Raw genomic sequence first — 16,038 nt, 5'->3', positions numbered from 1 at the left:
ATAGAATGTGTGACTAAGTTTTGATTTGTTAAAAATGTATAAATATTAGGTGTGATTCACTGCCTTCAAGGGTATATAGGAACATTCCTCTAGCTACACCACTTACCATTATCCACAAGATATACACAATACCAAATGAACATGAGGCTGACCCGATATTTACCTTTCAGAGACTAGATTAATCTAAGAAAATAAGAACATTTTCAATAAGAAATAATATTCCTTTCAGAAACTTAGCATATACACTTACTAGCCTGTGCAATAGCAAATCCAGTGTCCTATTCACTTTGTACATAGAAAATACACATTATTATATCTTCTCTACAGTTTTGTCTAATGTGCAATATAATGCTAGCTGATTTGTGTTAATTTAGCAACATCGCCCAAAAGATATTCATATTGTTACACTTAACGAAAAGCATATTCAAAAAGCAGACGTTTTACAAAAATATGCTGCCCATAGAAAACTTGTTGTTTTAAGGCACATAAACAGCTTTGTGCTCTTTTCAAAAGGGAAGTTATAATTTGACCTGTTACAGCAGTGGGTAAAATCAATCACAAAGGTAGTATGAGACAAAATTATTCACCACACACATGAATATAGGCAAAACATCTGTAATATGTTTTTCAGCCTCCCTCCCTCAGACAGAGTCATAAATCACCAGGTGTCAGCAGGGCCATACACCAATTGCACACCATTCCAATTGAAGATTTTTTTATTACTGATAAAAATCTAGATAAACAGGTTGCTCCATTTTGGAGGCACATGTTGACATGATGCTGAGGAATCACTAGAAGGGAATATATGCCCAGTGAGCATCATAGAATAGCCAGTGTACAGCTCAGTAAATTTATGTAAATAAAGTGTAATATTGGGATTCAAATTTCAAATGTAATAAATTTTAACATTTCAGTTGTATCCCATTTTTAAGTCTATAATGTTGTGTGAGGTGTGTGCTATACCTTCAAATTAAATTTGTGTTAGACTACCGAAAAAGACTGTGACGGATTCATCCCACCACTGTAATGGATTAAATGTAGCTAAATTCAACCTGGTCTCAGGGCTAGATGTAACATAGTAAACATCAATCTGGGACAGTTTAGTTATTTTATGTTAGCTTACAATATATAAGGTTACCAATATGTAACAAATCTGCAAAATGTTTGAACTAGCAACTTTTCAGTTACCTGGATGTTAGTACTACACCTGCTGGCCAAGTTAAGGAAAAGTGTTAAGGTTAATGTTAAGTATTAAGGTTAGGGTTTGTTCAGTGTTTTCTATACCGCTATGCTAGAGCCTCTACTAAATCTACACCGCCCATGGCAAAGCAATATTATATTTTGGCTAAAGTGCAAGCGTGTAGTCGGTGTTTAATTGAATGTTATGTTGGAATTCACAGACATTTTGGGTTGCCGTTATACCTAGGTTCAATGTGCGGTGCTCACAGTCCATCCCACCAATGTAACCGCTACTAAACATTAGTGGTGTTTGGCTCCACTCTAACTTTAGTAATGTTATTGAACAGCACAAGTAAGCCTAACAAAAAGCATCAGCAATGCAATGAAAGCAATACCCAATATGTGGCTAGCTAGCTAGCAAAAACAGATGAGATTACTGCTGTATTTTCCAAGAAAAAGGAGTACAACTAAGTGAAAAAAAATTATCTAGAGACATGCTATCGCTAAAAAAGCATACTGTAGCCTACCAAAGTAGCACATTGAATGATAAATTTGCTTTGCAAGATAATGTTTACCCAAAAATCTCTTTGGATAGTTTTTTGGGTATTTATATTTTGTTCACATGCTTGCTGGTTTTGGCAATCACTAGCAAAGAACCCAGGTTACAACAGTTTAGTCAGATTCATGCTAGCGAGTGGCACTAGTAGGTGGGTCGGAAAGTGCCAAAACCATTACCATGGTAACCATCTGTCGTCCTGGGGCAACAAAAATGTTTGGAATATTTTGCTCAGACATTTTGACAACATTTTTATAAAATATCACAGTACTTATTATTTGAAATACATTAATTATTTAGAAAAAAATATTCTCATTTGTTATTTGTGTTTTATGGTGTAATTTGTGTATGTGATGTATGTTATAAAATATTTGTGGCTGCTGGTAGATTTTCAATCTGGGAACCAAAAGGTTGGTTCAAGGCCATGCCTAATGCTAATTGTCCTTTTAACCCCCTGCTCATCTTGGTACAATATAAGAAACAGTTCTTAGGGCAATAGTTTATTGCTGTAAATACAATGTAATTAAAGGGATAGTTCATCCAAAAATCATATTTCGTTCGAGTTGTTTCTTCAGGCTCATAGAATCATATTTTAAAACAATCCATTATTCAGCTCTGTCCCAGTCCTTAATTACCATTATTAGCATCATCCAAATTCATGAATGGAAACTGTGCGTCCCACTATACTAAAGTTGCATTGCAAGCGGAAAACAACCCCAAAACACTTCAAACTACATTAAGTAATCTGTCCCACTAGGATAAACTTTTTTAAACTGTATTCTGAAACAACCAGCGTAATTGGCTGAATTCAAACTGGCACTAGCGAACTATTTCCTATAGCCACCATACACAGCCTCTGTTCTTCGGCAGTGATGTCATCAAGGTGAGCGTGAACTTTAACCTCAACAAGCTATGTGAAGATAAGTGGCTTTGCCCAGCTGGTCTATTTTCATCGGTGGACATCAGAATAATATTTGTAATTGTGGAAATTGCCATGGTCATAAGAAAGGCACAAGAGATATGGGAGAGGAGACTTGAGGTTTCACTCGTTGCTATATCTGTATGGTCTGTTCATAGTTCCATCTCTGAACCACAACACCAGGACGAAATATAGCCTCCAGATCCCAAGATCCTCCAGATCCCAATCACAATGAACGTAACACTCCTCCCAGCTCCGATACTCACTGAAATACTAAGCCCGTTCAAGAGTTTGTGCTAGCTTTCTATAGTTCTTTGATCCTAGCATGCCTTTCGTGTTTACAATTTAGCATAACCTACTCTGTACCTTCGCCTGAGCCTTTATTATCACAATATTATATTAGTGTATATTATTGCTATACTTCCTATATCTATAATATTCAATAGTTCTACCCATATTGTTCATATTCCCCATCCTACTCTTTTTAAAATTGCTGCTAGTTTACACTGTTATGTATATTATTGCTATATTTTTGCTTTAGATATTTCTTAATTCTTACTACGTAGATTGCATGTCCAATGTCGCAAGAATTTCATTGTGCAGGATGATGCTGTTTATTTCGATGCATTTTCCCTCCTCTCTCAAGCAAATAAAGTTTGACTGTCCGAGGTGAATATCAAAGACGGAATAGGTAACTTGCTTTCTAGCTAGCGAATGCTAACTTTTGTTTACTGTGATGTATACACTTACTTTTCTCGGAAGAACATGTGGATTGATACAAATGTGAACCAAACTGACAGGTAAACACAGGAAGTACCCGTTTATTTGAAATAAGAAAATGTAAACTTTATTTCAAGGAATACAACATTGTCATGTTCTCTGAGGTAAACAACACCACTTGTCTTGTTTGGAATGTTTTAGAGTAGTTTTCCGCTTGCAATGCAGCTTTGCGATTGTGGTACGTACCATTCATGGATTTGTACAATGCTAATAACGCTAATTACTGAATGAGACAGAGCAGAATAATGGATTGTTTTAAGAAATAACTATGTGCCTGAAGGAACAACAATTTTAGTCAGTCTGCTACTCCACATCCACTATCCATTTCCATTCATTTGAGTATCCCAGATTTCCATATACTTTGCTATCTCTGGTTTATGAGACCAGGTTGCTCCTCTGAATCTGAAACAGAGAAGTAACTAAGCTGTAAGGTTACGCACACGCACGGCATGCATGCGCGTGCACACACATACATACACACACACACCTCTGAAAACATACACACACACACCTCTGAGACATTCAGCTTTGCCCCAGGCTCTGTCTAAGGCTAATTCAAGTACGTAGTGGTAAGCTGTCACGTTTGGATTTACCCACTTGGTTTAGAGAGTCCTCTGGTAAATTCAGTGGTACCGTAAGACACAGACACGCAACTATAACAGTCCTCATTCTATTTAGAATATAGCTGTTATTCATTCAGACAATTAAAGCCATAACACCCACCACCGGAAGTCTCAAGCTAAAACACACACACACACACACAAAGAAATCCACGCGTACTCAGTCATCCTGCCCTCCCCAATCAATCTCAGGATCGTCATCAAGGCGCAGGATGAGGTAGGAGAGCAGCTGGAAGAGATGTTGCCAGAGCAGAATAGCCACGTAAAAGTAAATGTCGCTTACATCGATCTGGCAATTGTCCCCAGCGAAGCTCATTTCACACACACATTGGTACTTGTTAATGAGGTTTCGGCAGTAGCCCCCATTCAGGCAGGGGTTGGACTTGCACTCATCCACCTCCTGCTCACAGCTACACAGAGACAAAAATAGAGAAACCAAATACTGAAGTTGAACAGAAAGTAAAAATAAAAGACAACAAACTGTGCACTAGAGAATATTGCCCCCCCCCCCCCCCCCCACCTTGGTAAAGATGAGCAAAATAGGCTATGATAAGTTTTTGTTATTCATCAGCTTGATTTTATACTGTGACTTCAGATAGTATTTAGTCCCCCTTCACTGTCGTAAAGACTGATGAACTGCGATCTTCAGGAATCACCACAGAAATTTAATGGAGTTCACGTCTGGGCTTTGGCAGGGCCACTGGCTGTGTGTTTTGAGTTGTTGTCGTGCTGACAAATCTACACCCCAGTCTTAGATCTTGTATTCTACTGATCAGATTATTTAAGGGCCTCCCTGTATTTTGCTCTGTTCTTCCTTCCTTTAATCCTGATTCTCTCAGATTCTCTCCCTGCCACTGAGAAGCATCCACATAGCCTGATGCTCCCACCCCAATGCTTCACAGTAGAGATGATGAGTGGAACATGTTTTTGCCAGATGTAGCGCTTGGCATGAGCCAAATAGTTAAAGTATCATCAGACCAGAGCAGAATGTCATGTGGTTTTTACTTGGGAGAGGTTCCTTGCAGTTCATCTTGTTTCAAAGCCCCAGATCTATACCTTGACACAATTCTTTCTCAGATGTCTACGGAGTCCCTTGTTTTTGCTCTGACATAATCTGTGAAGTCTGGGACCTTGAATAGACAGGAGTATGCCTTTCTGAAGCCACATGCGGACTACAAACTTCTAGAATAATGTGTCAGGATAAAGGGTCCTAATACTATGTATATATATACAGTTAAGTCCGGAAATATTTGGACACTGACACAAGTTTCATAATTTTGGCTCTGTATGACACCACGACGAATTTGAAATAAAACAACCGAGATGCAATTTATGTGCAGACTTTCATCTTTAATTCAAGGGGTTGAACAAAAACATTGTATTAAAAATTCAGGAATTACAACAATTTTCATTCACCATCCCCTTATTTCAGGGGCTCAAATGTAATTGGACAAATTAACACAATCATAAATAAAATAACTTTGTAAAGAATCCTTTGCAGGCAATGACTGCTTGAAGTCTGTAACGCATGGACATCAACAAAGGCTGGGTTTCCACCTTTGTGATGCTTTGCCAGGCCTTTACTGCAGCTGTCTTCAGTTGTTGTTTGTTTATGGGTCTTTATGACTTAAGTTTTTTCTTCAGCAAGTGAAATACATGCTCGATTGGGTTGAGATCAGGTGATTGACTCAGCTATTGCAGAATATTTCACTTCTTTGCCTTTAAAAACCCCTGGGTTGCTTTTGCAGTATGTTTTGGGTCATTGTCAATCTGTAACGAGAAGCGCCGTCCAATCAACTTCACTGAATTTGGCAGAATCTGAGCAGACAATATATCCCTATACACTTCAGAATTCATCCGGCTGATTCTGTCTTCTGTCACACTAGTGACCCAGTGCCATTGGAAGCCATGCATACCCATGCCATCACACTGCCACCACAGTGTTTTACAGATGATGTGGTATGCTTCGGATCACGAGCCGTTCCAAGCCTTCTCCATACTTTTTTCTTCCCATAATTCTGGTACAGGTTGATCTTAGTTTCCAAAAAATGCTGTTATAAAACATTTTTAGATGTTTTTTGGCAAAATCGAATCTAGCCTTTCTATTCTTGAGACTTATGAATGTTTTGCACCTTGTGGTGAACCCTCTGTATTTGCTCTTGTGAAGTCTTCTCTTTTATGGTAGACTTGGATAATAATATGCGCCACCACAGATTTTGGGCCCCTTGAAAATATATCACAAATATTCCCCCTGAAAACATATCACATGCTTACAGTGGTTTGGGAGCCAAAGCACCTTTAGAGGTGTGCGGTTGTTTAATATTGGGTGTGAGTGCAAAGGGAATAGTATCACTACCATATATACTGCATACCTAATTGTTGTCCAATAATTTTTATTGTAATTTCTGACATTTTACTACAATAGTAGGACACTCTATGATTGATACATTGTATAGGCATGGGATGCATTTTCATTGTATTTCTTATTTGGTTACCATAACTTTAAACTGCGTGTATGTTCTGCTGTAACAAAGTGGGGGGTTTTGGACAGCGGAGCAACACAGTTTTCTCTACGTAGTTGCATAAGTTGTAAATAGGAATTACTTTGGCTAAGAAGATTTACTCTGTTAACTGTGAAGCAAAGAAAATAAACACAATATATTATTATCCGTAACTATGGAGTCCTGTGAAAGTCTTTTCTTTATATTAGCATGCACACGAGTCAAGGAGCTGTTGCCAGCACGCTACCACCAAAGCTGAAGGGACTGTGAGCTCTTGTACATGGAATTCACTATTTGATGGAAGACTGATACCCTCTATAAGAAATATGCTAAAGGCCATCTTTAACTGTCTAAATGTTTTTAATGGCACAAGAATTTACTGGAAAAATGTCAACATTAAGTAGATTTTAACATTACAAGTAAAGTTACTGGGGCCTGCTTTTACATGTCCAAAGTAAGTTTTAGCTGGTTCTTTTGTGCAGCAAACTTTGAACAATTATACATTTTTAAAGTATAAAACGTTTTGAAAGCTTTTGATATCCATGCTTGTGTAAAAGTAGCATAAAATCCTGTTGGTATTGTTACTCCAGTTGCAGTATCTACTCCAGTTGCAGTATACCTTCTCTTAATTTTTTTCTTATTTGAATCAAAGAAGTATAGGTACATATAAGTACATCTATGTCTGTATATCTGTTTTGGAAAGTACATTCGATTTGAGCTGTTTTTTAAACAGCAAAAACTCCTGTTCCTATTGTTACTGCATTATCTTGAGTTTGGTTAGTGCTATTTTTGCAATCTTTTCAGATTTAAATAGCTGAGAAGTAGAGGAATATAACAAGTACTCATACTGTTTGTCTATCTTGCTGCAAAAGTGGGTTAAACTGCAGCTGTTATGGAATTATTTCCAAAAAAAGCATTGCTATGGTTCCTTCGGTTGCAGTTTTGGTAAGAGATACTTTCATGTTGTTTTCAGATTTGAATAGGTGAGAAGTATATGTATATTTAAGTAAATGCATGTTTGTGTATCTGGTTCAGAAAATACTCTCCATTGGAGCGGTTTTTGAAAAGTACGTAAAAACCCAGTTGTCATAGTTACTCCACAGTTACTTGTAGTAGCTCGAGTTTGGTATGAGATATTTAAAAATATATATATATATATATTTAATAGCTGAGAAGTATATCTACATTTAACTTCCTCCATGTTGGTGTGTCTGATTCAAAAAGTACTTTCCATTGGTGCTGTTTTTGGGAAGTTGGGAAAAATCCTGTTGCTATGGTCACACATTTTCTGATTCAAGTAGCTGAGAAGTAGACAAAGATATGAAACACTCACTTTTTATCTCTCATTTGCAGTGGTCCAAATTACAGATAGCTTTCAAATCAAGTGAAAAATCCCACAGATTAATGTTAATTTATTTAATTGAAGAGGTTAAAGTATATTTAAGTTATATTTATTTTAAGCTATTAATTAGTGGGGCTTTCACAGCAAAAGCCCCAGGTTACTTCTTCAACATACTTCTTATTATTATTCTTTCGAATGCTAGTCCTGCACCGTTTAAGATAGAAACTTTGTTAAAAATATAAAATGTGTGGACTGGGCTGGATTAAGTTGCATACAACTTTTTTAATTTTCTTAAAATATTTTAAATATTTAAATGTTATAAAACTTTTAAAAACTCACCAGTGCATTTTTTTGCAGCCTAAGGATGGCCTGTTTCACTTGCATTGGAAGCTCCTTTGACCGCATGTTGTGGGTCTGCAGCAACAGCTTCCAAATGCGAATGCCACACCTGGAATAAACTCCAGAACTATTACATGCTTAATTGATGAAGAAATTACGAAGGAATAACCCACATCATGGATATTGAGTACTGTGTGTGTATAGTGGGATCCAACAATGACCAGGTTTTAGCCTCTAAGCTGAGGCAGACTTGTCTTGACCAAGTCTGTGATGCCACCTATATTAACAAGGTTCCAAAGCAAAACAATCCCACCATATCCCACATTCACCACCATATTTCAGAGTATGATGTCTGACTATGAATGTAATCAAGATTGTTCTAAGAATTCATGTGTAGTCTATGACAAACTACTTATGTCATGTTATAGATTATGGTTTTGAGAATGAAGGTTGGTAACAGAGAATTTCCTGGGAACAAGGAACTATACTATTTCAGAGTTAAGAAAATTGCGTAAACCTGGCACAGAGAAGCTGAGCAAAGTGTACAGTGGATATAAAAAGTCTACACACCCCTGTTAAAGGTACTTATGATGTATAAGAATGTGACAAAGAAAAATTGTGATGTAAAAGAATGAGACAAAGATAAATCATGTCAGAACTTTTTCCACCTTTAATGTGACCTATAACTGAAATCTTTGAGGGGGAAAAATAAAAAACTCACAATAACCTGGTTGCATAAGTGTGCACACCCTTAAACTAATACTTTGTTGAAGTGCCTTTTGATTTTATTACAGCACTCAGTCTTTTTGGGTAGGAGTCTATTAGCATGGCACATCTTGACGTGGCTATATTTGCCCACTCTTCTTTGCAAAAGCGCTCCAAATCTGTCAGATTGCGAGGACATCTCCTGTACACAGCCCTCTTCAGATCACCCCACAGATGTTCAATTAGATTCAGGTCTGGGCTCTGGCTAGGCCATTCCAAAAAGTTAATCTTCTTCTGGTGAAGCTATGCTTTTGTGGATTTGGATTGCCTGGTATTTGGAACTGTTCATAATTCCCTCCACCCTGACTAAGGCCCAGTTCCAGCAGTAGAAAAACAGCCCCATACATGATGCTGCCACCACCATGCTTCACTGTGGGTATGGTGTTCTTTGGGTGATGTGCAGTGGTGTTTTTGCGCCAAAAATATCTTTTGGAATTATTCAACCTTGGTTTCATCAGACCATAACACATTTTCCCACGTGCTTTTGGGAGTTTGTTTTTGCAAACTTCAACCGGGCTTGGATGTTTTTCTTTGTAAGGAAAGGCTTCCGTCTTGCCACCCTACCCCATAGCCCATTCATATGAAGAATACAGAAGATTGTTGTCACATGTAGCACACAGCCAGTACTTGCCAGAAATTCCTGCAGTTCCTTTAATGTTGCAGTAGGCCTCTTGGAAGCCTCCCTGACCAGTTTTCTTCTTGTCTTTTCATCAATTCTGGAGGGACGTCCAGTTCTTGGTAATGTCTCTGTTGTGCCATATTTTCTCCACTTGATGATGACTGTCTTCAATGTGTTCCATGGTATATCTAGTGCTTTGGAAATTATTGTGTACCCTTCTCCTGACTGATATCTTTCAACAATGAGATCCGTCTGATGCTTTGGAAGCTCTCTGCGGACCATGGCTTTTGCTCTGAGATGCAACTAAGAAAATGTCAGGACAATCCTACTAGAACAGAGTCATTTTAAATCATGGCAGGTGTGTAATGACTTCTATTTAACATGAGTTTGAATGTGATTGGTTATTTCTGAACACAGCCACATCCCCAGTTATAAGAGGGTGTGCACACTTATGCAACCAGGTATTGTAAGGTCTTAATTTTAAATATTTCCCCCTCAAAGATTTTGTTTTTCAATTGAATTGTACACATTATAGGTCACATTAAAAGTCTGACATGATTTCTCTTTGTCTCATTCTTTTACATCACAAAAACCTGGCATTTTAACAGGGGTGTGTAGACTTTTTATATCCACTGTAAATACGCTGACTAAAAGTACTTGGGAAGTACTTCATTTAAAATTACACCTTTCTCAAATACCATGTATTATATATTAAAAATGTGTCTGCATTTGTGAGTTGAAGGTCTTAGGAAAAGCTCCTTTAAACTTTTATTGGAATAAACTGTGTTTATTTTTAGTATCCAAACAGTGACACTAAATAGTGGGGATAATGTTATGTTATGCAGGAGGATATATTTTTATAAAATTTTGTCTCATCCGACCATAAACCTGGTTCCAATCAAACCTCTTACGTTTAGCAAACTCTAGTTGCTGATTTTTATATCTTGATGAGAGTACAGGCTTTCTTCTGGCAAGACATTAAAATAGCTTGTTTGCATCAAGGTGGCATCTAATTTAAATTTTGGAGACTTGATGACCACAAGATTTAACCAACTTCTGCAATTCTCCAAGATAATTTGAAATTAATGAAACTTCTTAAATCCCACTCTGTTAGTGGAGATTAGTATTTTCAGACAGCCAGTTTGTTTTTTGACCTTTGTTTAATTAATTAATAGCGTTTGTGAGTTCTCTGAACTTCTCCATGTTGATATATCAATATGGATGTTTGGCACGTTAGTCACATCATATTCATATCCCAGCAAAACAGGAAGGTATGGATGGCCACTTCAAACAGATGCAAATCGTGACATCTGTTTCGGAAAAATATACATTTCCTGACTATTTATTATGAGTGTGAAATCAAGCTGATGAAAAACAATCACATTTTTATATACTTTTTTGCACATCTTTACAAACAGCGACAATAATTCTGAAATGCTCTGTATATTTACATACATACATTTAATTTCCACAGTGCTCATTGTCCCCTCCTGTGTACCCCTTATTGTCTATCTTCTGCTGTGTCCGTCTCTTTTCTGTATCTTATTCTTTCTCTTACCGGTGTCCTGTGAAGCCAGATAGACAGTCACAGGATAGGTCTCTCTCAGTGCAGTTCCCCGCGTTGAAACAGGTGTAGTTTCTATTTTCGTCTCCACATATGGACACTGGCAGCTTGGTCTTACTGAGAGACAACCGCATAGAGACCACCAATCAGACAGACATTTTGTAGAGGATGTGTGTCTGTGTGTGTGTGTGTTTTTAGGGAATATGTAGAACTGTTTGCATTGTGCTAGCAGAACATATCCCTAAAATCTCTACAGTAGTTGAATAACAGCATTATACAACATTTGTTTACCAGAAAGTATTTTTGGTGCAAACAAAAGAACATCCTAAAATGCTTAATTTCTACTGATCAACTGTGCAGAAAATCTGCTCCCACTCTCAGCTTCATCTGTGTCATTAAGAAACGTGATCATCTGCTCAAGCCCTTTGATAATCAATGCCAGACTGGGACAAGCATCCAGGTTGCTAAATCCATTTTTGTTTGTGAAAGTATTACACAGTACACTTGTTTTCTTCAATGAGCACTAAATAGTTTAAGATATCAATATGACATCTAAGTCGCTATTGGAAAAACTTTACAATAATAGCATTTTTACAGCAGGTAGATTTTTGGAAGATGGGGGGGGGGGGGTAAGTTTGAATGCACTGTTGTTGTTGCAATTCAACTATCTTCCACATAATTCATTTTACATAAAGACCCTTTAAGGCAATTAACCCCTAATAGCTCCTGTACATTGGTCTGAATAAGCATCTGCTAAATTACCTAATATATGTGTCTGTGTGCATGAGAGATATTTACTAGTCGCTGCTTATTGAATGAAAACACTTCACATTCAATCAACTCTTTCACATTACATATAAGGCATTTTGGCAGACGCTTCTATCCAGATCAACTTTATCTACAAAACAATAAAGCACAAACACAAAAAACACACCCAGTATATTTTTTGTAGGTGTTTTTGACAACAAAAAAAAATTCAAACAAAGGATTTGTGGTGGCAGTGATGAAGAGGTTTGAACTAGTAAACAAAAGGTTGCTGGTGGAAAACTGGCGCAAAACACTTTCGTTCTGTCCCTGAGCAATTAACCTTACTAATAAGATAGTTAGGCCTAACCTTAATAAGATTATTGTCTTAGCATCAGGACAAGATTTAGACCCCTGAATGCATATAAATTCCCACTATAGGACCTTAAATAATTGTGAACTCAGTCCTGCTCTGCCAGATTTATAATATCAAGACTAGAAGGTAGGCATTTTTTGAAGTTGGTGGCAGAAGAAAATAATAAAAACAACTTACATTTTCCTGTTGACTACTAAGTACCATGGAATTTCCTCAATGCGATCACTGGGAAAAGGAATGATACAAGAAGAAAATAAATGATTAAGGAATAAAACTTATTTGTGTACACAGACATCTTCCCTGGAACTCTAGCTTACTGAAGGTTGTTTTATAACATACTTGTGTTTTAGCGGTGTATGTGTGACAGCTAAGTAGTGCATGTGAGAGTGTGTGTGTTAATAAGATACATTAATGGAGGCATTCCCTCGATTATGCTTTGATGTAAACAACAGTTAAGACAGTAGCATTGAACCACCATGGAGATAAATACAATACTAGATACAGTACACACTACAGTGATATGACAGTAATGTTACTACAAACACTAAAGTGACACACTAGAGTCATAGCTATATGCCATTGAGAATAAATGATACTAAACTAAAACACTTCTCAGAGATAGCCGAGTGGGGATAGGTTTGCAAAAGTTTAATAAACTATTTAACTTTTGGGATCACTCCATATTTAACACCATTTCACGGATAATGGACCATTGAATAAACACATTTCCACAAAAGGCTTAATGACGGATGAATGTTTGCTGTGTACACACAACAAAACTCTATCCTCTGCTTTAAAGATGACAGTGTTGCTTCTCCAGGATATCTATGACAGTAAAACTCAACCCCTGGGCAACAGCGATATGGTTAAAATGTTTCCAGATGAGGCGCTAACCATTTAGTTCTGTGTTCACTCCTTCATTTACAAATACATATTCCATTATATTCCATTCTCAACCCCATTGATGTGACTCACCTGCAGTAAGGTCCTGTGTAGTTCTCTGTACACAGACACGCGTACCTGCCCACTCCATGTAGACATGTGGCACCGTGAGCACACAGATGGTTCTCACACACATCCACCACTTCCTCACAGTCCACCCCAGTGTAGCCGAACTCACAAGCACACTCATACGCTGGTCCCTGAATGCTACAGTTGCCATGGACACAAGGGTTAGAGGTGCACATGTTTGCGTTGACCTCACAGCGACGTCCAGTCCAACCCTCCTCGCAGCTACAGCTGAACAGGTTCCATTTGTCCTGGCAGCTGGCTCCGTTCAGACACGGGTTGGGTTCACACACAGTACCTCCACTGCAACCGCTCCGGGGCTCGCTGGATGACATCAGCAGGAACTGCTCTTCCTGTGTCCGGGGCAGTTTGACCTCTGAAGGGCTGTAGTAGGGCAGGGCAATGCCACCAACCTCCACAGTGCTCATGCACCCCACCAGGCTCCAGCCATCCTTGGGTCCCAGCCCCCCCAGCAGGATGTCCACCTCCTCCCTTAGGAAGTCCAAGTTGCCCCCTTCGTTGCCAGAAGTCCTAGCATCCTCTGTGTCCTCATCCAGCACCAGAGTCCAGCGTGACACCTCTGCCCAGGGAGTGACCATGAAGAGGTGGACCTTGTGCCACACCCCATCGCTGACCAGCCTCCGGCTGCTCAGGGAGACTGTGGACGAGCCCTCCCCCTCCGCCGCCCTGCTCTGGAGCTCCAGAACGAGAAGGCCATCTTGCACAGACACCGTCACAAACTCCAGCCCGCGCTCTGCATGCAGGAGGGAGGTGTGGCGTTTGCGGGTGCGCACGGCGAGGGAGATGCTGGTCAGACTACGTCGGATATGACCGTTACCACGGTAAGACAGCACACTGCTGTTGTCAAGGAAGGTAGCGTTGGCAAAGCCTGGGTGAGAAAAAGATGGGATAGGTATGTAAAGAAGTAGCCATTTATTAAACAGTTTAACCCTCGAGATTAGTCCATATGCAACACCATGTGATGGAATATGGACGATGGGGCAAAAACGAATTACCAGGAAATGCTGTATTATGGACATTTATGTGCTGGGCAGACACAAAACATTTATAATCTGATTTGTGAGTGGCAGTAAGCGTTGTTTTAGTCCTCATTCCAGTAATCACAGGGGTGACAGGGCAGACAGACAGCCAAGTAAATCATTGCCAATCCAACCACAGTGTGATATGGTAAAATTCCAGTATTACCACAGTTCTGGAAGAATGACTCACATTCATATCCTTGGATGAGAGTGTGGCACTCTGCCTCTGTAGGGCAGGGGGACAGCTCACACCACTTGACCTCCTCACAACGACGCCCTGCCGTGTTGGGGGGACAGGTGCAGGTGAAGTCATCCCAGACAGAGTAACACATACCCCCGTTCTGACATGGGTTGCTCTGGAAAAGAAATGAAAGCCAATGAAGCTTCATTGTCATAGCCCACTACAATGAAATCAGGAGTAGGACTCTGGGTCTGTCTTCATCTGTTCAACCATCCGTTAGCAAGTATGCCACATATCTTACTGGTCTGATTTAGACAAAGCTTGGGTGAACATACATTTTACTTCAAAAAATTGGTACCCCTTTTCTCATTGCTTAAAAGTCAAATCCAATTTTAATTACAGCCTTAAATCATTGCAACTACTGCCTACATATTTGGAAGAGTTGAAGATCATGAGAAGCCTTCCTCATAGGCATCTGTGCCAGGCCAATCTGCTGTTTTCCACACTTCTCATCCAACCAGGAAGTCACATGGGTCAGCAATAACTCTGGTCAGTAAGCTTTGTGTTGAGACCATGAAATCAATGCTGACGATGGTTTTGCATTGCCCATGGGATTTCTAAGCAATTATTCAGATATTGGCAGAGTCACGGTTTGGACCCAAAGCTCAGATTATCAGATCAGCCTGTTAGTACCTGGGAGGCCCCTTTTCTCCAGGCTTTATAAAATACAAAAATGTGTACATTATTGGTAAATACTTGAAATACTTTAAATAAATCTGTGAATTACTTGGTATGTATTATATATTTACTATCTCTTAATTCTCCTTATCAACCACCTTCTTGATGTTAAGTATGCATAGTGCTCTCTTCTCTCTAGAAATCATGTTAAAATTGCTGTGATATAAAACAACTAATGAGAAGGCATTTAGCAACTGCCTCCTTTCAGACTGTGAAAAATCTTCATTGTGTGCTATGATGCAAAAATATTGGAAAATAACAAAACCATGTGTGAAGGGAAACCAGTTATAATGTGTCAGGTTAAGAGAAAGATGTAGACAAATTTTGATTGGAATATACAGCTCTGGAAAAAATTAAGAGACCACACCAATGGCAGCCATTCCATTCCACATGTATGGCAGCCATTCCATTCCAGTGTCTGGCACACCTCATTTTACTTAAAGAGGTACTGATAAGGTGATTACCTGGACCAAATCTAATTTAATGAGGAAAAGTATAAAAACCACTGCTGTGGTCATCACTATCCTCCTGCAACAGGACCAGCTGGATGGCAAAAACAGTGCAAGTAGTACCTCAAAGCTAATTTGAGTGAGGAAAAGAAGGGTTCAATTCTGGCTTTTCTGGCAGAGGGATTCAGTGAGCGTCAGGTTGCTTCCATCCTGAAAATTTGGCAGTTCATAAGAACAAGGTCAAGCAACAGACATTGGGGACAACAAAGCTACAGACTGGGAGAGGGTGAAAACGACTGTCCACTGACCGAGATGCCC

The 16,038-nt window shown here is 39.0% G+C and overlaps 1 protein-coding gene across 3 annotated transcripts in view; it reads right to left on the bottom strand.

The window, feature by feature from the left end:
• The window catches only part of crb1 (crumbs cell polarity complex component 1), a 70,356-nt gene that overhangs the window by 8,060 nt on the left and 46,258 nt on the right, over positions 1 to 16,038 (bottom strand). For 2 of the 3 annotated variants that reach the window (XM_013132711.3, XM_034293605.1), the window contains 5 exons: positions 14,543 to 14,708; positions 13,280 to 14,201; positions 12,482 to 12,529; positions 11,179 to 11,301; positions 4,338 to 4,464 (listed from right to left, as the gene is read on the bottom strand). In XM_013132711.3, coding sequence (XP_012988165.2) covers positions 4,338 to 4,464; positions 11,179 to 11,301; positions 12,482 to 12,529; positions 13,280 to 14,201; positions 14,543 to 14,708 — 1,386 coding nt within the window. The remainder of the gene's footprint in view (positions 1 to 4,337; positions 4,465 to 11,178; positions 11,302 to 12,481; positions 12,530 to 13,279; positions 14,202 to 14,542; positions 14,709 to 16,038) is intronic. The other variant, XM_013132712.3, reaches the window with a different exon arrangement.

The sequence above is a fragment of the Esox lucius genome, chromosome 8 (genome assembly GCF_011004845.1).
Source record: "Esox lucius isolate fEsoLuc1 chromosome 8, fEsoLuc1.pri, whole genome shotgun sequence".
In the NCBI taxonomy this organism is placed as follows: domain Eukaryota; kingdom Metazoa; phylum Chordata; class Actinopteri; order Esociformes; family Esocidae; genus Esox; species Esox lucius.
Note: the sequence above shows the minus strand (reverse complement) of the source record. Positions and strands in the feature narration are given on the sequence as shown.